Source organism: Nycticebus coucang, chromosome 9 (genome assembly GCF_027406575.1).
Source record: "Nycticebus coucang isolate mNycCou1 chromosome 9, mNycCou1.pri, whole genome shotgun sequence".
Classification (NCBI taxonomy): Eukaryota; Metazoa; Chordata; class Mammalia; order Primates; family Lorisidae; genus Nycticebus; species Nycticebus coucang.
In genome coordinates, this window is record NC_069788.1 from 30,316,916 (window position 1) to 30,344,512 (window position 27,597).

The following is a 27,597-nucleotide window of genomic DNA, read 5'->3' on the forward strand; positions in this document are numbered from 1 at the left end:
ATATATTAGCAGTTTAAATTTCATTTGCTACCTTACCTTTTTTGCCACATAATATAATATATTAGGTCCCAGGACTTAAAACATTTATATCTTTGCGAGTCCATTATCATTCTTAAAACAGTCCTGCTTCCCTCTCTTGATCCCAATGACTAATGCATTAAACTTTGTCATGATCTTTCAGGTCTCTTTTGGGGAAAAAAAAAAAAAAAAGCAAATATATGTAAAAGTGGTTCAGATAAAGTTTATTGCAAAACATTACCCCATGTGTTGAGAATAATCTAAAACTATGTTACTTTTCTTTTCAGCGATGGCAATGAAACTCTTACTTTTGGTTGCTGCTGTTGGTTACCTGCCTGTTTTGGCCAAAAGTGTATGTAAGGATTATATGTTTCATAATTAACTTTCTAGATAAAAACTAACCCCTTGAACAGAAGTCACTATGTTACAGGCTGTATTGTGAGGACACTACACCTGTTATTCATTTACTTCTCATAATAACCTTTTTAGGCAAGTATTATTCTTCATACAATATTATAGAAGGGAGAGGCAATGAATAAGAAGGTCAAGGCCTATGGCTAAGGTCAGACAACTGGCAGAGTGTGAAATTATACTAAATCAGTGTAGCTCCATGGGTCCGTGCCTTTCATCTTATCCTCTCTAGATAATGCAAAAATTGATGACAATGTAGGGCAGAAACTACTTGTTTACAACCTATCCATGCATTTTCCATGAGCAACTGGGGAAAAAAAAAAAAAAAAAACACAAGTTGTTTTTGCTTCCAGAAAGGTAAATATGTCATCAATATCCTGATTGAGCAATATAATTTGTCTTTACAACCAGAATTTAACACGCAAAATTAAGTATAAAATGGAAAAGTCCTAACAGCAAAGAGGGACATTAGGGGCTGTTTACAATGGAGTTGATAGTTGAGGCCTAAATCTCACTACTTATTAAAAACAAAAACTTCAATAATCACAAAATAGAAATATAATACTCAATGGGGCAGTAACGAGTAGGTCTCTAAGATTTTCTGATCAGCCAATAATATTCACCTTTAAATAACCTCAATAATATAAAGAAAATAATATATATATTTTATATATATAAAGTTTTGACTGGGGCCAGGCTTGAACCCACCACCCCATGTATATGGGACTGGTGCACTACTGCTTAAGCCACGGGCACCACCCTATATTTTAATTTTCCCAAAATACTTTTATGACAGGTTGAAGTCAATAGTTTTGGTATAGATAATGAGTGATTTTATATTTTCATAGACCAGATAAGAGAAACCAAAAGTGACAGGCACCTAACATTATTGGTGAAAGAAAATCCATATGCATTAAGCTGCCAGGGTGATGGTTTGGTGTCTGGGTCCTATCATTCCCACCTCTTCACTAAAGAGAGCCTTGGTAGCACTCTTGTCCAATACCTAATAATCCTGTAGTAAGCTGGAATTAGTACCTTGAAGCAGCCTTTCCTTCCTTCAGTGTTATCCTCTGACCATCTTACTCCTCCAGTATAGAAGGGTGACTCTGATACTTCACAATAGGAAAAGCTAACCAGAAGCATAGCCACTGTTCCAGAGGAAGGCAGACAGTCTGAAACATACATTTGCCTTCAAGACCAAGTACTAGGTTGACTAAGCCTCTTAGTCCAAGTTCTGAGAGAAAGCTTGACCCAGGCTGCCATGTTAAATAAAGAAGGAATCAGCATAACAAGTTAAAAACCCAGAGCAAAATGTAGATGGGCGGAATTCCTCCCATTCATGGGGATCAAAACTTGATCCATTTACTGACCACAAATCCAATAGCAAATGTATTTGTGTTCTATAATAGAATTGCCAGAACATTTACATATCTTTTATAGTTTTCTCTGAAACAAAGGTTTGAGAATTTTTAATTAAAACAAGAAAACAAGACAAATTAAGCCCCAAATAAAAATTTTATTACTTAAATTTAAAACATGAGTCCCAATGAAAGTAAATAATGTGTTCCAATTCGACCAACAAAAATGATTGGATGCTTTCTTTTTTTCAGTTTCCAGGTGAAAAGTAAATAGAATAATGACCCAGCCTGAATCTTATTTTAAACTTCCTCCAATGTCAATTTGCTGGGAGACTAGGCATCTCATCAAACAGAACTCGCTTTACTACTATGGAGATATATAGTAATCTGGCAGACATTACACAAAAATAGCTTTGGAGGAAAAGTATGGGGAGTTAAGACCAGGTAACAGACAGGCCCAATCTTGTCTGAGGTCCTAAGAGACTTCAGATCTGAAGAATAAGTCAGCCATGCATGTTGAAAGGGTGGACTATGGAAGGTACAGAACTGAGCAGACACTCTAAAACAGGAAAGAAACAGGCACAGTGGGATAATGATAAGAAAATCAGTGTAAGGATAACAGAGAAAACCAGGGGAACATGTCCTAAATAGAGACTGAGAAATAATGGTCTTCAAGGGCCTTGTGAAAGATTTAGTTCATCTTTCTACAAATTATAAATTGCAGAAGATTTTCAACAGGAAAGTGGCTTTACTGTGTCTGTTATTTTGAAATTTTACTCTGGTCGAGGGCTGGAAAACAGATTAAGAAAAGAATGAATGGGTGAGGAGGAGGAGAGAATCTTGAGGTCATAAAGCATTAGTGCATTCTTGAAAGCCAGTAGAAGGCGGCCAGGCAGTAGCCATAGTCAGTCCAGTTTAGGAAGAGAAATCTGAGAGGTAAGAGGAAGAGAGTGCATTGTCCCATACACCAAGAGAATTGCTATCATGAAAGCCTAGACAAAGGAATCGTGTGCCGTTGGACCGTGTAGGTTAAAGTCATTAAAACAGTATTGGATATACAAACTGAGTTTGTCGGAGATCTTAAGGAGAGTTGTTATAATGTGTAGTTTCTCAACCTTAACACTATCAACATATTGTATGGGATAATTTTTTGTTACCGGGTGCTGTCCTGGACCTTGTAGAATTTAGCAACAGCATTCTGGCCTCTACACACAAGATGCATAGCAGACTTTCCCCACCCACCTCATCATAACAACCACAAGTCTCTCCAGACATTGCCTAAAGCCTAAGGTTTGGCGGGGGTGGGGGAGCACCTCTGACACAGGACTGCTGTTTCAGTCTAATAATGGAGGGAGAGTGGGTGGAAAATTGTAGACAGCCAGAATTGGCAGCATGTTTCTTAATTTTGATACTGGGCATATACCCAGAAGACCAAAAAGCACATCATAACAAAGATATTTGTACCAGAATGTTTATTGCAGCTCAATTCATAATTGCTAAGTCATGGAAGAAGCCCAAGTGCCCATTGATTCACAAATGGATTAATAAATTGTGGTACATGTACACCATGGAATATTACGCAGCCTGAAAGATGGAGACTTTACCTCTTTCATGTTTACATGGATGGAGCTGGAACATATTCTTCTTAGTAAAGTATCTCAAGAATGGAAGAAAAAGTACCCAATGTACTCAGCCCTACTATGAAACTAATTAGGGTTTTCATATGAAAGCTATAACCCAGTTACAACCTAAGAATAGGGGAAATGGAGGGAAGGGAGGGGGGAGGTGGGTAGAAGGAAGGGGATTGGTGGGATTACACCAGCGGTGCATCTTACAAGGGTATATGTGAAACTTGGTAAACGGTCTGTGAAGCTAGTGAATGATGCCCCATGATCATATCAATGTACACAGCTATGATTTAATAAAAAAAAAAGTAGTAGAATAGAGATATAACAATAGTTGGATGAGTGAGGTAAATGAAGAAGTGTCTGTTTCTTTGAATGTACAAGCAGCCTGCTCATGAATAAACACCATTGAGAAGGGCCAAAGAGAGAGCGGTTGAACATAATCAAAAGGGGAAAAAAAAAAAAAAAGAAAGAAGATTCTGAGAAAGGTAGTAGAAATCGGAGCAAATAACACGGGTGGAGAGTTGAGCTTTAGAAAAAAATGCCCATCTCTGTACTACAGAAAGGGAGGAAAGAAGGGGGACAGGTACTTGCACATTGGTGAGCTGAGTGACAGAGCTGAAGCAGCTGACCTCTTGTCAGTGTCGCAGGGCCGCCGACCAGCAGGGACGAGGACACCAACGGAAGGATCAAGGGCACTTTATTGTAGAAATGATACAGCTCGGAAAAAAGCAAGCTCTCCTCTTCCTTCCTCTTCTTTCTCCTGAAATGGAATCTGTACTGCCAGGGTTTGAGGCAGGAAGGTTCACACGGGATTCGGACAGACCCGTGGGGCGCCCTGCAGGCAGCTTGCGGAGGACAGGTGAGCAAGCGCCCAAGCATCCCCCCGGGTGGAAAGCCTTAAGTAGTGGCCAGAGCAACAGTGGCTCTGAATCACGCCTAATGACCATTACTTAAGAAAGCACGGACACCTGCCTGACTAATCATCCTTACTCAAAATAATCTGGCTCCTCTTGGCCCTCAGGTGAGAAAGCTTAATTGTCTCATCTTCCCTACAGAGTCTAAAACCCTCCTGGAGGGACGCCTCTGTACTGAGTCTCACCGGCTGAGGAGGGGGCTCCCGGGCTTAGGGAAGGGGCTCCGTTATAGGTTGCCTAATGTAGTACAAGCAGTTAGCGCGTCATCTGTTTCTGGGGAGCAGCTATCTCTACAGGTTAGGTTTTTCCCATCCCTCCACCATTTTAGGCCAGCAGCCGTTGTCGTCTTACAGGTCTCTCCACAACCTCTGATAGTTTCTTTTTACTCAGGGAAGTAGATATGTCACAATCTCTTTACAGAACGTAGTTGTGAACAGGGGAGAATGCAAAAATTCTACAATAATGTGGAGAGACACCAAATGAGTTAACAAGACATCTGACTGGAATTGATGTGCAGAATTAAAGGACAATGTGAGGTCACTCGTGTAGACTTGGAGTGACACTAATCTTCATCATTTTGTGTGATATTTTTCTGACAATCCTCAGCTGACAATGCAGGGCCTTGTTAGCCTTATCCCAAGTTGAAGTATTCCCAAATGGACATTTCTAGATCAGGATGTACAAATAAAACTTTAGAATTTTAGAAAGAGTTGTTAAAATGAGAGAATACAGAAAGAGGAGAAAGAAAAGGTAAGAGAAGCTAGTTGAGAAAATGCAGACTGAGGAAGAAGTCCTCAACATTCTTCAACATTAGATTGAAGAACAGTCAGAGTGGGTTGTCCTGAGCAACTCGGAAAAACAAGAGATTCTGGTCAGGCAGGAAAATGTTTGACCAGGCGATGTGAAAGGTAAGGTATTTTGGGATGATCATGAGATATGTGTAGTTAGTGACTCACGAAGTGTGGCGATAAGGCAAGTGCAAGAGAGATTTAAAGGAGAACGTCATCAAGACAGTAAGACATCAGGGGGTTGGAGTCATCCGCGTGAATGTTAAAAATCCCTCAGGTCGACTGCATAAATCTGAGTAGACAGGATGAGTTTATGTCTGGAGACAGTTCCCAGGAATGAGAGGAAATGAGAAGAAAAATCATTATAGGATGTTAGTATTTGGGGATGAGGAGCATAGGTTTTTAGAGGAACGAGGAGAGTGATCACCTGGAAAGAGTAAGTGGAATCTTGTAAGTCCTCAGCCTCTCTTCAAGTCCAAGTCAGAGCTGCCTGCAATGTCAGAAAAGAAAAAATGGTACCCCAGGGGCAGTCTGGAGAGTGGTCTTCTGGATTCTATATTTATGCCCTATCCTACAACCTAAAATTAGGTATTCTCTCATTTCTCTCATTTTAACAACTCTTTCCAAAGAATAAATCACAAAAATTAGGTTGTAGGATAGGGCATAATATAGAATTATGTTTATTATTATTAATTATTAGAGTCTCACTCTAATGTTATTAATTAATAAACATATAGAATTATATTTATTATTATTAATTATTATTAATATAGAATTATTTGATATAAAATAAACAACAACTCCTTTATATTTGAGCAAGATATGGTGCTACATCCTGTCCATTCATAAACTGTGCCAATAGCTCAGGAGGTAATTGAGGAAGAAACAGAGACACCACTAAAATTATAGCATATTAGTTTTATATTTTTTAAAAGGTACCAGGTATATGTGATGTATCAAAGGGGTGCTGTTTATAGCAGTCAATGCTAACTTAAAACACAAATTTTTCTTCTTTGTGAGTTGCAGGATAAAATATCAGCAAGTGAAAAGAATAGTTACAAATTCTACATTATAGGCTGAGTTTGAGTTCTGTTTTATGCTTTCTTACACATCCTTTGTAAACATTTCATATATGAACAGGAAAACGCTACAAAATCTGAGTTAATAACACTTGAATCTTTGTACTTCATAATGAACCTTCGTGTTTGGGCTCTCCCAGGCCATTAGACAAGGATTCAAGTAAGTGCTTGATGTGGGAAACAATGAGAACATGTGGGCGGGCGGTGGGGAAGAGAAATCCATAACTGAAAGAGGTGATTTCAAGACATCTCCCACTATGGCTCTTATTGTCCAATAAAAAGCTCTGTAACATAGTCCAAAGAATAAATCACAAATTTGAAAAACCATAATCACAGAATAATCAATTCACTATTGTAAAAACTACTATGATGTCAACCTAACATTCAGAAATCCTCAAAACTAGAACTGGAGTAATGGACTCTAATACATTGACATGCCGTGCATTCAAAAATACTGTATTAGTTTATTCAATATAAACTATACATTCTCAGGCCTGGTGCAGTGGCTCATACCTGTCATCCTAGCACTCTGGGAGGCCAAGGCTGGTAGATTATCTGAGCTCATGAATTCTAGACCAACCTGAGCAAGAGGGAGACCCCATCTCTACTAAGAATAGGAAAAAGCTAGCTGGGCAATGACAGAGTGAGACTCTTTCTTAAAAACAAAACAAAAAAAGGTATATAAATAAAAAGTGAACTATAACTTTTTTTTCTCATTGCCTATAAGTCTACAAATATATTTGTGATGAATTACGCTTAAATAAAAAGGAACACTAATTAATAATTTTCTGGTAACAGGAAAATCCAGCTAAAATTCGATTTCACAAACTTGTCACTGAACTGGCGTCTGTACAAGAAGAAATTGTTAATGTACACAACGCCTTCAGGAGAGGAGTAGCTCCGCCAGCCAGCAACATGCTGAAGATGGTGAGACCAAACGACAGCTCCAGCAGGGATGGTAATAATTACCATGGTGGTCACTGAGTTTTGATTAAGTTCTATACCCTTTCGATCTCCTAAAAGTTTGATATTCACACAAATTTATGACATAAAAGAAGAAACAGAGGCCCAGAGGAGGTAGGTAACTGACCCACAATCATATATTCGTCAGTGACAGGGCAACCATTCTAACTCAGGTGAGTTTCATTCTTACGTACTCTAGGACGGTGCTTCTCAAACTTCAGTGTACTTAAGGGAAGGAGGGAAGGGGGTGGGGCCTTGGTGTGTGTCACACTTTATGGGGGCAAGACATGATTGCAAGAGGGACTTTACCTAACAATTGCAATCAGTGTAACCTGGCTTATTGTACCCTCAATGAATCCCCAACAATAAAAAAAAAAAAAAAGAAAAAAGAAACACCTGAAGAACCTGGTAAAGCACAGTTTCCTGTACCTCATTCTCTGATATCCCAAGACAGGATGTCAGACCTGGGGACCTCATAAGCTCCCAGCTGATGCCAATCCTGCTAGATCATATAGCAAATGCTGATTAACAAGTTCCCCAGCCATTTCGTAGCTGCCCCCACTGGCCAGTAGCCCAGAAGCCAAGACACTCATCTGAGGACTGAGATGTCCACATATGTATCTAGTTGAGGTTTTCAGCTAAATTAACAGTGGCAACTCTATTCCCTGATTTTGCTGCATCCTATAAAAGGTTAGAGAAATTACCTTCCCACTACACACCAGGTGTGTTCAGCCACAACAAATTTAGAGAAATCTCAGGTTATGAGATGATTAGCCTCACATTTAATATCCAGCAGCATGGAATCAAGTGAATAGAAGAAGGATTTTCAAATGTTTATCTCGGTCATTGTAGAATCCAAAATGTTATTTGAACAAAACAGTAAAAACAATAGCTGTCTTAGGCATTCTTGTCTTGGAAGAGTTACTGCTAACATACATATAAAGCTTATTAATGGCAAACATTCTTCCAGGACCTTGTTATATTTACTCATTTAATTCCCCCAGTACAGTCACATCCATTTTACAAATTCTGACAATAAACCTCAGGGAAATTAAGTACCTTATTCAAAATCATGAGTCCTTGGGCCAGGTACAATGGCTCATGCTTGTAATCCCAGCACTCAGGAGGCCGAGGCGGTTAGATTGCCTGAGCTCACAGGTTTGAGACCAGCCTAAGCCAGAGCAAAACCTCGTCTCTAAAAATAGCTGAGCATTGTGGGGTGCCTGTAGTCCCACTTACTTGGGAGGCTGAGGAAACAGAATGGCTTAAGCCCGGGAATTTGAGGTTGCAATGAGCTATGACTCCACAGCACTCTACCAGGGGGTGACAAAGCCAGACTCTGTCAAAAAAAAAAAAAAAAAAAAAATCATGAGTTCTGGATCCTAAATTCAGGGGCAACTGGACCAGCTCCACGGATCCTACTCTTAATCACTTACCTCCCTTAGGAAAAACAGGCCCCAAGTCCCTTAATTGCCAGATGAGAAAATAAGTGTGGATAGGAGATATGAAAGAAGTTGACGAAAAATCAAAGATACAGTTCCATATTTCAGAGACCTCATTAGAAACGAAGGACAAATGCAAAGGAATAATTGGGAAATAACACAAGACTATGTATATTCAAGTGCTAAGCTACCAAGTATGAAATATCAACAAGATGATAATTTAAGTGTACCCGGAAAACCGAGAAGTATTTCAAATTAAACAGGAGAATTGAGTTATTCCAAAATAAGACATATATAGGTTAGAACTGATCGAATCAGCAACAGCCAATTTAAGTAACAACAATAGGACTGAGCATTAAACACAACTACAAGACAGAAATATTGTAAAAAGAAAAGAAAAAACGTCTCTGTACCTAAGATTAGACCTGATTCAGCAGAGCCTCTTGGTGCGTCTAGGATACATAGCTTTGGGACAACATGCATGCATACACATGTGCAATTTTAATGTGGGGACTAGCACAGTAAGGGACTCCTTCACCAACATTAACCAGAGCAGTCTAAACTGCAGGCGATATCATGTGTTACAGCTCATCTTCAGAAGATGAGCAGACTCCAAGGTAGAGGTTAGCAGGCAGGATAGTTACTGAGGCACAAGCTCCAAATTTAGACCTACCTGTGGAGGAAAGCAGAGAAGCAAGATGAAGCACAGGGGAAAATTGGTCTGTAATGCACTCCGAGTAGTGGCCTCTGCTTCACCCAGGGGAAGCTATTAATATAAAACTAGGAAAGCTCTTTTGAGTCATCCTGAACTAGGGAAAGAAGGTTTGGAATTTAAATCTATGAATACAAGCTCTTAAATGCAGGCTGCCTCAGTGAAGGGAGTAATCCGTGTTGACCTCTACCCCTTCAGTTACACATACCCATGAATAAAATTAATCTTTTCTTGCATAAAACCATCAAAACCTGAAAAACCATGATTATTTCATTGCTAGGCTGACTGATTTAATTCATGGTTTAGTTAAATTCATCAACGTGAAGGGTAGATCTAGAAAACTACCACAAGATGGCAGCATACACATGTATAATGACCTAACATTCTTACTATCCTTAAACTTTCTACACCCAGGCCAAGGTTGAAAATCTCTGAGAGTCATCCAACCATTCTAAAGAGTAACTGGATGATTTACATAAAAGCTTTCAGTGAAAACAAAGTACACAGCTTTTGCTGATGATGAGTGATATGAGTGATACGAGGACAGCCTTTCACAAGCTTGTATACACTGAGGTGATGAAGTGTCAGGCAGATCTTTTGTATCATACCTGCTGGTATAGAATTTTCCCCTTTCATCTAGAAAATAGATGTTGCTAAGTCTACCTGGAAAAAATGCTTCAACTCCCTCATATTGAGAATAGAGAACACGCACTCTGAACCAGACTAACTGGATTCAAATTCTCATTAATTGTTAAGGTGATCCTTAAAAGTTATTTAACGTCTTTGTACCTTAGCCACCTTATTTGCAAATACACCTTCCTTGCAGAATTGTTGTAAGGTTAAAGTGACATAAAATATACACAGAATTGGTGACAGATGTTGAATGTGGTGTTAGCTATTGTTATGATTCATAATTTTAGATGGAAATGTTTGTACTTGCTTCTAATCACAGCTGTCATTCACTTATTGAGAATATATAGCATAAGATTTAGCATATCACAGCTGTTGCATAGATTATCACATTAAATCTTTTGAACAAACCTTTGTGTATGAATTATAGGTTATATTTTACAGATGCAGAAACTGAGAATCAAAGAGATTAAATAATATGTCTGAAATGAAACCACTAAAAAATACTTGTCTGCCTTTACTGGAAGCATTTATTTAAAATATCTTCTTTCTGCCTTCATTTCATTTTTTTTCTTTTTTTTTTTTTGTGGTTCCAGTTCAAGATTAATTAAGGGGATATAAGTGTTTTTGTTACGTAGATACCCAGTATGATGCTTAGGACAGGGCTTTTGTTGTATAGGTCACTAGAATAATGTTCATTTACCCAGGAGGTATGTAGGTATGTTTTTATCCCACACCTATTTCCTACCCTCCCTTTTTCTTGGTTTCTTATGCCCTTTACATCATTTTGAGTCTGCGTGTACCCATCATTTAGCTCTCACTTATGAGAGCATAGGGTGTTTGTTTTTCCATTCTAGAGAGATGTATCTCTAGTAGAGATACTTCACTTAGGAAAATGGTCCCCAGTTCCATCCAAGTTGCTGCAAGTGATATTATTTTATTTATTTTTTATGGCTGAAATCCATGTTGTATACACACCATCTTTATTTATACACTCATGAATTGATAGGAACTTCAGTTGATTCCACATTTTTGCAATTGTGAGGTGTGCTGTGATGAACATTTGAGTGTCTTTTTGTTAAAAATGCATTCTTTTCCCTTAGGTAGGTATCATTTATCTCAATTCTTTACTATATCAAGGATAGAAGCTACCTTGAAAATTATTATTGAATTTTGAATTTGTGAATTCAAGTGTCAATACAATGAAGTTAAATTTTTGTCTTTCTCTTTTTATTAGAATATTGTTAAAATCTCATTGTTTAGTTTATACAATTGAAGACACTACATGTCTTGGATTTTTAGAAACAATAGAATTCTGTCATGAAAATGTTAGATAATGTGCTTCCCCCCCTTCTACTGTAGAATTGGAGTGAAGAGGCTGCACAAAATGCCAGAACTTTTTCAAAGTATTGTGATAACACAGGCAGCAGCCCACTTGAAAGGAGGATTACAAGTAAGTGTATGTCTATCTGACCCATATTTGAACTAAGAAAAAATAAGTAAAATGAAATAGAGTTTGTTAAGTCATCTGGCGAGAAAAAGTTGAGTCATCCAGCATTTATTTGCACTTGCTCATACATGGCAGTACATGCAGCCTAATGCACTACATTATTGTTATTAAATTCTAAAATTTGGGTATTCAAATTTTCAGATCCAGAATTCTAACCATCAGGAGAAAAGATTCAAAGCTCTCAGTATTGCAGAACTGTTGAGGGCAGCGAGAGAACTGGAAGGTTTCCATTCTATGTAGTTACCTCAACTACAGCACCAGGGGAACTTCTTTAACTTTGGAATAGTAGGCACTAATACAGCTGAGAAGTGAATATACGCAACTCTGTTGAGCTGCCCATAAAAATCTGAAATGCTCAAAAGGAAGCCCCTCTTAAGGCATATGAATTAGGTAATTTACTGTTAGTTTCAGAAATAAAAACATTAACACTTCCTACACAATAGACATTAATAACATTTATGAAATTGCTTTTTGTTAAAAATAATTTACAAGTACTAATATAACTTTCCTATCTACAGATTATTGGGAATCTTAGCCCAAAGCTATTAAAAAGTGAATTAGCAGCATAGGCCTCTCTATCACAGGGAAAAAGGCAGATCACTCCTGAATGTCATGTTCGACCAAGAAACACTCTATAAATGAATGACTAAATAAACAAAGGTTTCTTCAAGGTCTTTGCATAGTGAATACCTGTGTGTGGCTGTTTTTAAGCCACGGATCCTGTTATAACTCCTAGGCGGGTGGCGCCTGTGGCTCAGTGAGCAGGGTGCTGGCCCCATATACCGAGGGTGGCGGGTTCAAACCCAGCCCTGGCCAAACTGCAACAAAAAAATAGCCGGGCGTTGTGGCGGGCGCCTGTAGTCCCAGCTACTCAGGAGGCTGAGTCAGGAGAATCGCCTAAGCCCAGGAGTTGAAGGTTGCTGTGAGCTGTGTGACACCACGGCACTCTACCGAGGGCAATAAAGTGAAACTCTGTCTCTACAAAAAAAAAAAAAAAAAACTCCTAGGCTTATCTGATTTGGTTTCATTGGAAGAGGCAGAGACTGGATCTTGGTTGATCTCATTTCAAAGTTGACTTATCATCTCCTACTGTCAAGCTCTCTCACCAAACCTGAGCACCACATGCTCACAAACCAATGAGAAAGAGGACTCTTAGCAAGGATACATCTGTGTTTACCTGCTCTTGTAAGATGTTACCTGGACAATATGTGAAACATTTGCAAACAAAGATGAACAAAGTCTCCTTGCATAATGTTTCCAGTTTGTAAAGAGTATGACCCAGCCCTATTTCCTCCTTCAGGTAGCTTTTGCGGAGAAAATACACACATGGCATCTCATCCAGTTTCATGGTCACATGTGATTGAAACCTGGTTCAATGAGTCTAAATATTTCAAATATGGGAAAGACACACCAAAGGATGAAGGCATGACAACTGACCATTACACTCAGGTAACTTGTGTGCTGGCACATGCACGCATTGACCAAGAGACCATACGCTTGTAGGGGGGAAGGGGGGCTGATGAGTAAGAAACAACTGAAAATCAATTCTATCTACTTATCACAATCTTTACTCAACCTAGTGAGCTATTCTTATAATTTGGAACAGAAGAAAATGAGATTCCCTTGAAATATAGCTTAGAGAAGAGGCTTAACCGCTTAGTTCTCTTCCTTACACATTGGAATTTCAATAAGTCACCAAATCATAAAACACCAATTTCATTTTCAAAATACTTCATGGAAATTAAAGAGTGAAAATAATAGTACTCTATAATGTAGAGGACTTCCTTACTTCCAGCTTTATTTTTATTATGGTAAAATATGCACCACAAAAACATTGCCATTTTAACCATTTTTTAACTTACGTAGCATTAATGTTCAGTAGGTATATTTAAATTGTTGTACAGCCATCACCAAATTGCTGTCCTTCTGTGGCGGTGTTATTTTCACTTAACATATTAAATCCATGTTAATTTGTGATGGTGCCTTGTTAATTTGTGTTAGAATTTTGTGTTCTTAAGGCTAAACAATATTTCCTTGTGTGTGCTTTTGTGTCTGTATATTACCTTTTGTTTGTCCATTCATCTGCAGATGGACATTTGGGTTGTTTTCCACGTTTTAGCTATTGTGTGTAATGCTGCTATGAACATAGGTGTTCGAATACCTGTTTGATTCCCTGCTTTCAGTGATTTTGGGGCATGTAACTAAGAGAGGAATTGGTGAATTATGTGCTAAATCTATGTTTAATTAGAACTGGCATCCTATTTTCTGCAGAAGCCATTTTACCTATCCACCAGTAATTCTCAAAATGTCCATTTTTTCACACCCTCATTGGCCTATCCCAGGGGGTATGTGTGTGTGTGGAGAGAGAAAGAGAGAGAAAGACTAATTTTATTGGAACAAGTCCCAACTCTCTATTTAACTATGATTATTTCCTCAGAGGTCCTATCTCTACATATATTCAAACTTGGCATTAGAACTTCAGTATATGAACTTGGAGGGTACAACAAACATTCGGTTCATAACAATGAACTACTGTCACCCCCCAAATGTATGTTCTCCTGACATGAAAAATACATTCATTCCATCCTAAAGGCCCCCCAATTTTTCACTCATCCTAATGTCAATTATAAAGTCTGAAACCCCAATTTTCATCAAAATATGGATTCAAGCTATGATACATCCTGAGGTGAAATTACTATCAGTGAAACTTTGAAACGAGACTGTTATATGCTTCCAAAACACAATGGTAGAACAGGCATAGGATAGACATTTCCATTCCAAAAGAGAGAAATAGGAATGAAGGAAGGAGTAATGAGTCCCAAGCAAGTCCAAAGTCTAGTAAGAGAATTTCATTAAATCTTAAAGCCTGAGAATAATCCTCTTTGGTTAAATGCTCATCCTTCTAGGCTAACTTGGGGGCAGCATCACCCATAGCTCTTTGGCCCAACCCCGTCCTTCACCTCAGTCGAGCAACCTCATCACCTGAGTCTTTGTAGAGGCCCTGCTAACATGACCATCTTCAATGGTCACCTGGCTTCTTCTGGGATGGATGATTAAATCCATAAATTACATCCATAATATCTTTATCAAATGATTGTTCAGCCACACCCTTAGTGTTCTTTTCAGAAAATACTTCCTTACATTTTTACAATATAAATGGGCTGATAATATTGTAAATCTTCAAGGTCTGGTTCTGTAAATCTTTAAGTTTTGTTTGCTTATTTTTCTTTGTTGTTGTTTTGCTCAAGGATTCCTTCAATTTATCTCTGCCCTCTTGCATTTTACTGTTAGTGCTGAGGAAAAACCAAGCAACTCCTTCAACTGTTTGCTATGATATCTTTTCATCTTTTCAGCTAAATATCCAATTTCGTTATCCACAAATTCTACCTTAAACAGTAAAGAACAATGCAGAAAAGTTCTTTGTTACTTTATAACTAGGATTGTCTTTTCTTCAGTCTCCAATAATACCTTCCTCATTTATTTCTGAGACCTCACCAGAATTGCTTCTAATGTCCATATTTTTATCAACAGTCTCATAAAAATAATCCATTCTTTTTATAACATGCACTTAAAATCTCTTCCACTCTTTACCCATTTCCCAATTCTAAAGCTACTGCCACATTTTAAAGTATTTGTTACAGCAGCCTCCCCGTTCTTGGTCCCAAATTCTGTATTAGTGTGCTCAGCCTACCATAACAAAATACTATATGCTTAAATAACAGAAATTTATTTTTTCATCCCAGTTCTTGTTACCAACAACTGCATTAGGGTGCTCAGCCAGCTGTGACAAAACAGTTTATGTTTAAACAATGGAAATGTATGTTCTCACATTTATGGAGGCTGGAAGTTTAAGATCAGAGAGATCAGAGTGCCAAGGTGATTACTTGTTTTAAAAAGCTCCATTTCTGACTTGTAAACTGCTTCTATGTTCTCACAAGGCCTTTCTTTGATGCATAATGGAGAGGCAGAGAGAGAAAGAGACGGTTATGGGAGGAAAAATGTGGTGTCTTTTCTTTTCTTTCTTTTTATTGTTTTTTTTTCTTTTTTTGAAACAGAGTCTCAAGCTGTCACTCTGGGTAGAGTGCTGTGGTGTCATAACTTACAGCAACCTCCAACTCTTGGGATCAAGTGATCCTCTTGCCTCAGTTTTTCTATTTTTAGTAGAGCTGGGGGTCTCACTTTTTGCTCAGGCTGGTCTCGAACTTGTGAGCTAGCAATCATTGTGCCTCAGCCTCCCAGAGAGCTGGGATTACAGGTGTGAACCACCGTGCCCAGCCTGATGTCTTTTTTATAAGGACACTAATCCTATTTGATCAGAGCCCCACATTTATGACTTCATTTATCTTTAATCCTTTAAATCAGTGGTTCTCAGCCTTCCTAATGCTGTGACCCTTTAATACAGTTCCTCATGACTGGGGGATCACCACAACATAAGGAACTATATTAAAGGGTCACAGCATTAGGAAGGTTGAGAACCACTGCTTTAAATTCTCTATCTCCAAATACAACCACTAGGGATTAAAGCTTCATAATATGAATTCAGTGCATATATACAGTTAGTCTGTAACACAAATACTTGCTATTTTCTGGAGGTTTTTTAAAGTTTTTTTTTAATAGCCATTGAAATGGGTACGAAGTTTTAATTTGCATTTCCCTAATAATTGATGATGTTAAGTACTTTTTCATGTGTGTATTGGTCATTCGTATGTCTTCTTTAAAGAAATATCCATTCAAGTTCTTTGCCCATTTTTAATTGAGGTACTTTTTTATTGTTGTTGAGTTGTGATAGTTCTTTACTATCTCTTTCGATTTTCGGGTGTATGATTTGACAATATTGCCTTCCTTTATATGGGATACAGTTTTACTCTGATGACAGCATTTTATGGTGCACAAAAGATTTTCATTTTCATGAAGTCTAATTTTTATGTGTGTGTGTATATATATAATTTTAGTTTATGGTTTTAGTGTCATTTTCAAGAAAGCATCACCAAACTCAGTATCATAAGTCTCTCCTCTTTCTATTATAAGAGTTTTATTGTTTCAGCTCCAACACTTAGATCTCTGATCCATTAATAATTAATTTTTTATAATGTGTAAGGTAAGGATCTAACTTCATTCTTTTGCATGTAGATATTCAGTTCCCAACACAATCTGTTGAAAGGATTGTCCTTTTCCTATTGGATATCCTTGGTACCCTTGCAGAAAATTGTTTGACTATGTATGTGAGGGTTTAGGTCTGGGCTCATTGTTCTACCTCATTGGTTGATACATTTATCTTTATGCCGGTACCACACTGTTTTATTTGCTGGAACTTTGTAGTAAATTTTGAAAACAGAAGTGTAAGGCCTGCAACTTTACCAACTTTGGGTTTTTTTAAGTTTTTTTGCTATTTGGGAGGGGGGGTGTCTCTTAAGATTCCATAGGTATTTTAGGATAAAATTCTAAAGATTCTGAAAAAAATCAGAATCTTCATAAGGACTGTATTCAATCTGCAGATTGCTTTGGATAATATTGACATTTTAGCAATAATAGGCCCTCTAACCCATAGACATGGAATCTGTTTCCCATTATTTGGATCTTTTTAAATCTTTTTAAGCAATGTTTATTAGTTTTTAGCTTTAGGGTCTGTAGTTAAATTCATTTCTAAGTATTTTATTTTTGATGTTATTTTAAATGGAATAGTTGTCTTAATTCTATTTTTATATCATTCCTTATTAATACAAGAAAATATTTGACATTTGTGTGCTAGTTTTAGACCTTGAGTATTTGTTGAGTTTATTTTTTCTAATAGGTCTTCTTTTTCCTTTTTTTTGGTGTGGAAATATTAGGGTTTTCTACACGTAAGATGGTTGATTTTTCCTGATTTTTAAGGACATCTTTCAGTCTTTTGCCATTGAGTATGATATTAGCTGAGGGATTTTCTTGTATGGCTTTTATTACGTTGAGATAATTTTCTTCTATTACTAGTTTGTTGAGTGTTTTTATCATAAAAGGGTGTTGAATACTTTTCCTCATTGATTGAGATGATCATGTGTTTTTTTCCACTATATTAATGTGATGGATTAATTTTTATATGTTGAATCATTCTTCCATTTCAGGAATAAATCCCACTATGTAATGGTGTGTAATCCTTCTAAGCTGAATTTGGTTTGTTAGTATTTTGACAAAAATTTTTGCATCGAGGTTAATAAGGATACTATCTTTAGTTTTTTTGTTTTTGTTTTCTGGTAGTGTCTTTCACTGTTTCTAGTCTCAGAATAAGATTGGCTCCAAGGAATGTATCTGAAAGTGTTCCCTTGTCTTAGAAGTTGTATAAAAGTTGGAAAAAAGTTGCTCTAAATAGCTGGTGTATCTAATCACTGACGCTATCATGTCCAGGGCTTTTCCTTGTCGTGATGTTTTGGTTACTGTTGATCTTTTTGATGAATTAACTTTTGAAGTTCTGATTCTCCTCATTTTTCTATTCTTATTGTTTAATCTGCTGTCATTTGTATTATTTTAGTTCTTCAATTATTCTCTTACTCTTGTTAATTACTATATCTACAGTTTTGCCAATTTCTTTAATCCTTTCAAAGAATCAACTCGTGATTTTTTTTATTTTCTCTATTGTATTCCCATCATTATTTTGTATATTTATGTTGTAACCCATATTATTACCTTCTGTCTACTAGCTTTGGGTTTAGTTTACTCTTCTTGTTCTAGTTTCTTTGAGTAGTGGTTCTCAACCTTCCTAAAGCCACGGCCCTTTAATGTAGTTCCTGTGAGTCCCGACTCACAGGTTGAGAACCACTGCTTAAATTAAAACTAGAGGTAATTCATTTGAGATCTTACATTTTAACCATTTACAGCTATAAACTTTGCTCTTAGCACTATTTTAACCGAATCTCATAATTTATTAGTATGTAGTATTTTCATTTTTATTTGTCTCAAGATATTTTCTAATTTCACTTATAATTTCTTCTACTCATAACCTATTTAAGAGTTTGTTGTCTAAAATTTGCATGATTATTAACATTCCAGTTTTTTTGGGGGGGGGGATTGAAACAGAGTCTCACTATGTCACCCTCTGTAGAGTACTATGATGTCACAGATCACAGCAACCTCAAACTTTTGGGCTTAAGTGATTCTCTTGCCTCAGCTTCCCAAGTAGGTGGGACTACAAGCGCCCAACACAATACCGGCTGTTTTTTTGTTGCAGTTGTCATTGTTGTTTCACAAGCCCAGGTTGGGTTAGAATCTGCCAGGCTGGGTGCATGTGGACAGAAGTGTAACCAGTGTTCTATGGGCACCGAGCCAATGTTCCAGTGTTTATTTATTATTTGATTTCTAGTTTTATTCCATTGTGACCAGAAAACACTTTTTGTTAGGTTTCACTTTCTAATGTTTATTAAGACCACTTTTGTAGCCAAACATATAGTCTACCCTGGAGAATGTTTCATGTGGACTTAGGGTATTTCATTATTTGGGGTGGAGTGTCCTATGGATGTCTTACCATATTGCACTGAAAGTTGTATAATGCTAGTTTGATTCTCTACTTACCTTTCCTGTACAAGTTTGTAAGCAATTGATCTCTTTCTCTCATAGTTCTTCAACTTTCCTCTCTGTCTCCTCTCTCCCTATCTCTGTCAGTCTTTTCCTCTCTCTAGTTCTCTTTCTCTTGCATAATCATGACAGGCTCATGTGTTGTTTTAATCCAATGTGTCATGCAGATTCTCACATTGTTCTATATGCTAATGGAGACATTTCAGTCCATCAGCTCTGTCTTTTTGGCCATGACTTCATTAGGTGTTCAGTATCTCATAGCCTCAAACCTGGTAGCATTTTCTAGCACCAACTTGTAGTTTTCTATTGCATTTAGAATGGAAAAATCATGCATTTATCCAAGGGATACTGATTTTTTTCCAGTGGAAAATAATATTTAAAAACCAATATCTCAAACTTAGGTGTGTTGAAAGGCAGAGGTGAGGTCAGAAGAGAGGCTGTACCTGGATTAACAGGAAAGTGGAAGGGATTTGGAAGAGAAACGAAGTTGGACCGTATCATTTGAGCCCGTGAGCTACTGGAAGGCTTACACTATTTTAAAGGCAGTGAGAAGTCATTGTAGGATCTTAGGTAGAAGTAATTTAGGATGATTCATATTTTAAAGTCATTGGACTGCCAATTAGAGAATGAGTTAATTTGTTTGAATATTTGACTTAGATAGAATGTTTTTAGTAAAATATAAATTCTCAAATCTCATCCCATAAGAGATAAAACATAAAAGAAATACAGAAAGTTGCAAAATAGTTATATCCCCCAAACAGAGATTTGGGTGTGTCCATTGATAATTTTCACAAAATCTAGAGTAAAAATTGACTTGAAATAAAACCTACTTAAAATTAATGTTAAATTCTGACAAATATAAAACATTTTAAAATCATAGGCTTAATCGCTTTTTGATATCAATGCAAAAACCCTAAATGAAATATAATTCTTTTAAGATTAATACCCTGAGACAAAAAGAACATGCAGCAGGAATCCAGGTTTGTCTTAACACCAGACTATTGAATCACATAATTTTTTTATCAAATAATTAAAAGAAAAAAACAAATAAAATGAATGCTCAGGGAGCTAAAAATATGACAAATCTGTGACCTACCTTGACATCAATTCTTTTGTATAAAAATCAACTAACACACTTACTCACAAAAGAAATAGCCTTGTCATGGCCGGGCTTGGTGGCTCATGCCTGTAATGCTAGCACTCTGGGAGGCTGAGGCAGGTGAATTGACTGAGCTCACCTGTTCAAGAAATAGCCTTCTCATTCTGATTTAGTAAAATTTTAGCATCTTCAAATAATCTTAATTTTTCTTCTTCAAACTCAACCTACTTCATTTTTAAAACAGAACATATTTTATAAAAATTATTCTTCTCATTGCCTATTTCCAAAAGAAATAGTAGAGAAATCATAGAAAAGTAGATACTCCATTGTATTTTTATCATCAACATTAGTTTTCTAATTATGAGCTTCATTAGCATTCAACAGGGTCTCTCATGGTAAATATACATTTGTTAGATAGAATGAGAGGAGAAACCTGCAAGTATCAGACCTACACAACATTTTTGTACAATCAGGTAGAGCAATAGTTTTGGTGAAGGCCTACTCATTAGTCACAGATAATTAAAAGACATACGGGGTGGGAAGGATTGACACCCAGGAAGGCCTCTCTCTGTGAGGAAAAACATCAAGTTTTACCAAAAGTTACAGCCAGCTGCTCCAAAGAATAGGAATGAAGAGTGGGAATGAAGTCTCCAGGACTAGCTGAGAGAAAAACCTCTCTAGCCTCACGTAAAGGAAGGGGGATGGAGTGGGAGAAAGCACACTTAATGAAAACACTTTCTCTTCCAACCACTGAAATGTTTTATTTTTTTAACTCCCAACATTCCCTTATGATATAGAAGATAGCATTATTCTATCTCATTATGCAGAAGAGAAAATGCAACTGAGACACAATGCAGACTGCTAAGTACTACCCCACCAAGAAGTGATAGAGATGGAATTTAAAGCTGGGTCATCTGCCTCAAAAGCCAGCTCAGTACTGTACATTATAACTTGTCTTGGACCAATAAGAAAAGTTCTTTCCATATGTTGATTTTTATATAACCACCAAGCATCCTTCATCGTGTCAACTGATTTTCTATATAGGTTGGAAAAGGAGAGACTCAACTTGGGTCGATGATAGCCAATCATGTTTCTTAGGGAGAACTCATAAATAAACTTCCTAGTTCTACTAAGAATGAGTCAAGGAGAGTTGACAAAGGGTTCTTATCATACATGAATATAATGATAATATGGTATGAGAAATGAATCCTAAGAACAGCCATGTACAGCCCATGTGCAGAACAGCAGCATTGATGGTCCTTTTGGCTGTGTTAACCAATTTGATTAAAGTATTTCAAATTGCATATAAAACCAGCACATTGTTCCCCATAATTGCATTAATGTACACAGCTATGATTTAATAAAAAAAATAACAATAAACATCCTTTTAAAGATCAGCCTGTTCATTGCAAAATAATCAATGGCACTCTTTGTCAACCTATTCCCTCTCTCTACCTGCCTTTCTTATTACAAAGAAAATGAATATTGGATTTCCCCACTCACAAAAATTGATTCAAGATGGATAAAGGACTTAAATTTAAGGCATGAAACAATAAAAATCCTCAAAGAAAGCATAGGAAAAACATTGGAAGATATTGGCCTGGGGAAAGACTTCATGAAGAAGACTGCCATGGCAATTGCAACAACAACAAAAATAAACAAATGGGACTTCATTAAACTGAAAAGCTTCTGTACTGCTAAGGAGACAATAACCAAAGCAAAGAGACAACCTACACAATGGGAAAGGATATTTGCATATTTTCAATCAGACAAAAGCTTGATAACTAGGATCTATAGAGAACTCAAATTAATCCACATGAAAAAAGCCAACAATCGGGTGGCGCCTGTGGCTCAAGGAGTAGGGCACCGGTCCCATATGCCGGAGGTGGCAGGTTCAAACCCAGCCCCGGCCAAAAAGCACAAAAAAAAAAAAAGAAAAGAAAAGAAAAAAGCCAACAATCCCATATATCAATGGGCAAGAGACATGACTAGAACCTTCTCTAAAGATGACAGATGAATGGCTAACAAACACATGAAAAAATGTTCATCATCTCTCTATATTAGAGAAATGTAAATCAAAACAACCCTGAGATTTCATCTAACCCCAGTGAGAATGGCCCACATCACAAAATCTCAAAACTGCAGATGCTGGCGTGGATGTGGAGAGAAGGGAACACATTTACACTGCTGGTGGGACTGCAAACTAGTACAATCTTTTTGGAAGGAAGTATGGAGAAACCTCAAAGCACTCAAGCTAGACCTCCCATTTGATCCTGCAATCCCATTACTGGGCATCTACCCAGAAGGAAAAAAATCCTTTTATCATAAGGACACTTGTACTAGATTGTTTATTGCAGCTCAATTTACAATCGCCAAAATGTGGAAACAGCCTAAATGCCCACCAACCCAGGAATGGATTGACAAGCTGTGGTATATGTATACCATGGAATACTATTCAGCTATTAAAAATAATGGAGACTTTATATCCTTCGTATTAACCTGGATGGAAGTGGAAGACATTATTCTTAGTAAAGCATCACAAGAATGGAGAAGCATAAATCCTATGTACTCAATTTTGATATGAGGACAATTAATGACAATTAAGGTTATGGGGGGGGAGGAAAAGCAGAAAAAGGGATGGAGGGAGGGGGTGGGGCCTTGGTGTGTGTTCACACTTTATGGGGGCAAGACATGATTGCAAGAGAGACTTTACCTAACAATTGCAATCAGTGTAACCTGGCTTATTGTACCCTCAATGAATCCCCAACAATAAAAAAAAAAAGATTAGGTAAAGAGCTCTCAAGGCAATAAACTGACTATGACAACCTAACAGTATAAGTAAATTTATTAGATGAATGGCTTAGGAAATTAAACAATAAAAACAGAGGTAACATTCAAAGTTCAAAACACTGAACAAAAAATATATGAATTAGATGTACTTTATCTGCTATAATAACTTTACTAAAAATAACTTACATATTAAAATAAGTTATATATATGTATATGTTTGTAAATGGAAATAGTGGTTAATTGTTGAAATAAAACAGAAATATAAAAAGAAAAAAATAAATATTGGAAATTTTTAAAACTAAAACATGTATCTGGAAGCCTAACACATTTCCAAAGAAAATTAAACTGACTGTAAATAGAGAAAATGCCAATCATCACGTGACCCTCATCTGTCACCTTGACCTGACTGTCTCCAGCTGCCTTCTGTTCCTTGCAGTCCTGTGTGCGTGCGTCTGCATTCGTATTATCTAGACGTGTGTGACGCTTCCTGTTTCTCTGACTTCTTACCAAGCCGTGCCCAAAACATATCTAAAAGCAAACATGTTCACTTTTAGTTGTGGATAACAATATTTATATTGTAGTTATTTGATGGAATATCAAATCGGTAACAAAATAACCATTTATCTTACAGGTTGTTTGGGCCAGTTCTTTCCTTATTGGCTGTGGAGTTACAACATGCCGCAAAGGAGGGTTGCCTCAATATTTCTATGTTTGTCATTACTGTCATGAGTATGTATTACTAGTTTCTCACAGCTTTTGAAAATATATCCCCATGCAATACCCTAATGTAGTCTTTCAAACATTATTTTAGAAAACAAATATTTTTCGGGAAGATTTACCAGTAACGTTTGTATATACACCCACACACACACACACACACACACACACATACGTAGGTAGGTATATGTATATAGATGTGTATATATGTATGTACGTAACTGATATATATTATTGATATGTGCGTATATCATTGATTCTTCACCTAGTTGTTACGTAAAAGAAACAAGTTCTTAAATGAAACAAGGATATTTTGAGCTAGTTTAATCAAAGAATCAAGGAAATTGACTTCAACACAAGTATTTTTACAACAAAGGGCAGAAATGCAGTGGAATCTTAAAGGAACAAATAGAAAAAAAAAAACATGTTTTTCTCTATTCTTAGCTTTCTAGTTCAAATATTAAGCTGCGTCTCTTTTTAGAAATTAAATTTGCATGGTATAGATTCTATCACGGGTACTAGTCATGAATCCTAGAGAAGGTCATCTGACTATCTCAGTGAGGGTCTGGGATACTCTCTTGTCCCATCAGCTGTGGTTATGGAGCAAGATTAACTGCAGGGCCCACTTGTGTGGTTAAGTGGTGATGATCAGAATAGGGGAGCCTGTTTTCGGAGCAGGATATAAACCCTCGTCTTTGACCACAAATGCCAGTTTCTCACCCTTGTGCTGATGGAAGTTGACGCTCAGTCTCTACATGTCTCCGTCAGCTAGGTGTTATTTTCCAGGTTAACACACGAGCCTTCCCTCCAAGATATGAGCTCCAAGAAGGGTAGTTAACCATTGTTTTCCATGAGTGTAGCACAATAAAAGATGTTTAATATGAATCAATGAACATGAATTATTTGATAACTCCTATACTTACATTTTAAATGGGGCCTCCAAATATCACAATAGATTCACTAGAATAAAATACATTCATATAACTGTATATGAGATATTATCTGGTCTTACTACATCTTGCTTTCAATAGTTAAAATTTGTTGGTATTTTGGTGGCACCTGTGGTTAAGTGGGTAAGTTGCTGGCCCCATATACCGAGGGTGGTGGGTTCCAATCCAGCCCCAGCCAAACTGCAATAAAAAAAATAGCAGGGCATTGTGGCTGGTGCCCATAGTCTCCGCTACTCAGGAGGCTGAGGCAAGAGAATCGCGTAAGCCCAAGAGCTGGAGGTTGCTGTGAGCTGTGACACCACAGCACTCTACTAAGGGTGACAAAGTGAGACTCTGTCTAAAAAAAAAATTGTTGGTATTTTTATATAATATGTGCCAAAGATAATAAGATCTCTTTGTATCTATACACATCATTTTTATTACCTCTTAAGGGGTTGGTGGTTTGTAGTGAAGTTCAAAAGATACAAAACAGGAAAGTATTACACTCCAAGAGCTGTCATGAGAGGAGAATTTTCTTGGTTGAAGATTAGTCCAAGTCTCTTTGACTATATCCCTTACTGAATTATTAATAACTTTCTTTTCTAAAGTAAAACAGTTCAATTATCAAAGGAAAAAAAATCACATAAAAAGTTTTTTTTTTAACCAGAACGTTTACTTTCTTTTTAAAATTGCATTAATTAAAAAGCAGATGTTATCTATACCGTGTTTTTAAACATCTGAAGGTCATAATTTCCTTTTCTAAAATTTTAATTTAGCCCAGAACTGAAGATTCTCATCCAGTGTCTCTTTTATACCATCAACACTTTAGTTCTGGGTGCCCATGGAGTTTTCTTTCTAATATGCTCCATGGGTTTTGACAAAAAACATTAACATGGTCAAGTTTCTCCAGACATGATACGAAATGATCAGAATGTCTCTAATTTCCCTTGCTTAAGATTATTTTTCTTTTTTTGCAGTTTTTGGCCGGGGCTGGGTTTGAACCCACCACCTCTGGCATATGGGGCTGGCGCCCTACTCCTTTGAGCCACAGGTGCTGCCCCTTGCTTAAGATTTTTTTCTTAACATTGATAAAAATCATACTCTTTTACATAATGGTTTACCAAATTCCTATGCGTATTAATGAGGAGTAGTATTCTATCATAATTGGCTCTAAAGTCCTCTTGCTTGTGAAGATTTGACTATCCAAAGGTTCCAGGTACCGTTAGCTCTTTATTGTCTAAAGAACCATGCATGTTGCCTCAAACATATTCTTATGACACCCATATTTTCTGGCTGTATAGATTAAAAGAAATCCTATTTGTAAGTCTAAAATTCTCACACTCATCTTACAAATCAATATTGGTTCTTTATAAGAATTTTTTTATAATTTGTTTTTAAAATTGTTCACAGTGGGTGAAAATTTATATGCATTTGCCAAAGATGCATTTTATTATATCACTTTTTCTTTTCCTTAAGGGGAAACAATCATGACACAAAGAAACAACCTTATGAGACAGGCACCCCATGTGGAAACTGCCCAAATGACTGTGAGGATAAACTTTGTAGTAAGTTTTACAAATTCAGTTTGCATTAAATGAGTCCAATGATGTGGGGGCCTCATGTTCTTTAAACTAAGCATTAAACAAGCTGCACTTTCTTACAACTTTCATTTCAATCTTACCACAGAAAACGTTAACACTACTTTTGTTTACACCAAACCCTATCCCAGAATAAGCAAAGACCATTGATTTAACCTCTGTCAATGGAAATTACAATGTCTAGGTCTAAGAACGCAAGTTCTCACCCATGAGATTAAAATACTCAACTGGGGTCAACCTGAAAAAGATAATATAAGGGTAGACTTTTCTCTGCTCTCTAAAGTGTTCCTGGGCCCCCTTACTGCAGCCAGCACTCCCCTGGCTGCCTGGGCCACTCATTCTGGCCTGCAGTTTTTTACTGAATGATCCTTATTTGTCTCTATTTCTTCTGGAATATCTAAGAACTTAGCTGATACTCACACTATCCTTTACATCCCTTCCTCTTATTTTAACTAAATCTCGCCTCATGTGTAGTATTTACCAAATGAATGCCATTGACGTGTTAATTCCCTTAGACAGTAACATTTCCCCTTTTCAGAGCCTCTCTGCAAATATAATTTCTTAAACTCTAAGGATTATATTGATTAAGTAAAATTTCATAAGTCAGTGGAGAAAAAAACAAACCCAAGAAAAATATCCTGCTACCTCCATTTTGGAAGGCCAGAAGGTTTATTTTCCTTCCCCTTACCGGCTCATCCTATTTACTTTTAAAGTAGGAGAAATGGATTCTTTTTCCTCTTCTTTTTTTTCCTCTTCTTTTTCCTCTTTCATGTCTTCTTCTGTTTCTTCTTTTACTCTCTTTCATTTTCATTTTCTTCTCTCCTCCCTCTCACTCAACTTTACCTATTTCTGAAAAGGAATGTAGTTAGCGATTTTCTTTCTTTAAAGAAGTCACCTAATTATCTGTGACATAGGAGGAGGAGGGATGATGAGCAAGTAGATGTTTTTAATCTTAGAAAAGCAATGGATGTAGTGGTGTGAAAACCGTAATAGAAGTAAAAGGAAAGTAGGAAAGAGAAATACCAGGCAAAAAGACCGAATCTGTGACACAGAAGGTGTACTTTATAAGCCCTTTATTTACCAAGAAATGCACCAGAAGATGAAAGAGAAAGACATACACAAACTTAAGACAGAGATATATTGGTCAAAAACAATGCTAACAATGTAAGACCTCGCTATCCAGGTATAATCCAGTTTAGGTATTTCATATAAAGTTTATCAAAACCACCTTTTCTTTATGTCTTAAAAAATACAGTCTCTTTCCTCAGAGAATGTGAGTTTTTAAGATATTATTGTATAACCACACTGTTGTTTTGTTTTTGTTTTTGTTTTTTTTTTCAGCTAACCCCTGTCTCCACTATGATGAATACACCTACTGTGAACAACATGTCAAAAGTTTTGGATGCAACAACAAAACAAGTGAATTATTCTGCAAAGCTACTTGTCTATGTGATACTGAGATAAGATAA

At 36.9% G+C, this 27,597-nt stretch overlaps 1 protein-coding gene across 1 annotated transcript; it reads left to right on the forward strand.

Moving 5' to 3' along the window:
• Nucleotides 1-307: 307 nt before the first annotated feature.
• Nucleotides 308-27,597, forward strand: CRISP1 (cysteine rich secretory protein 1). Its single transcript, XM_053603786.1, has 7 exons — nt 308-370; nt 6,995-7,123; nt 11,306-11,396; nt 12,754-12,902; nt 23,516-23,613; nt 26,007-26,095; nt 27,470-27,597. Exons 1-7 carry the CDS (start codon nt 308-310, stop codon nt 27,595-27,597), a joined length of 747 nt encoding a protein of 248 aa, XP_053459761.1.

Coding starts and splice junctions, on each gene's coding strand:
- CRISP1 (XM_053603786.1), top strand. CDS start 308: ATGGCAATGAAACTCTTACTTTTGGTTGCTGCTGTTGGTTACCTGCCT. Junction 371..6,994: donor TGCCTGTTTTGGCCAAAAGT/GTATGTAAGGAT, acceptor TTCTGGTAACAG/GAAAATCCAGCTAAAATTCG. Junction 23,614..26,006: donor GTTTGTCATTACTGTCATGA/GTATGTATTACT, acceptor CTTTTCCTTAAG/GGGAAACAATCATGACACAA.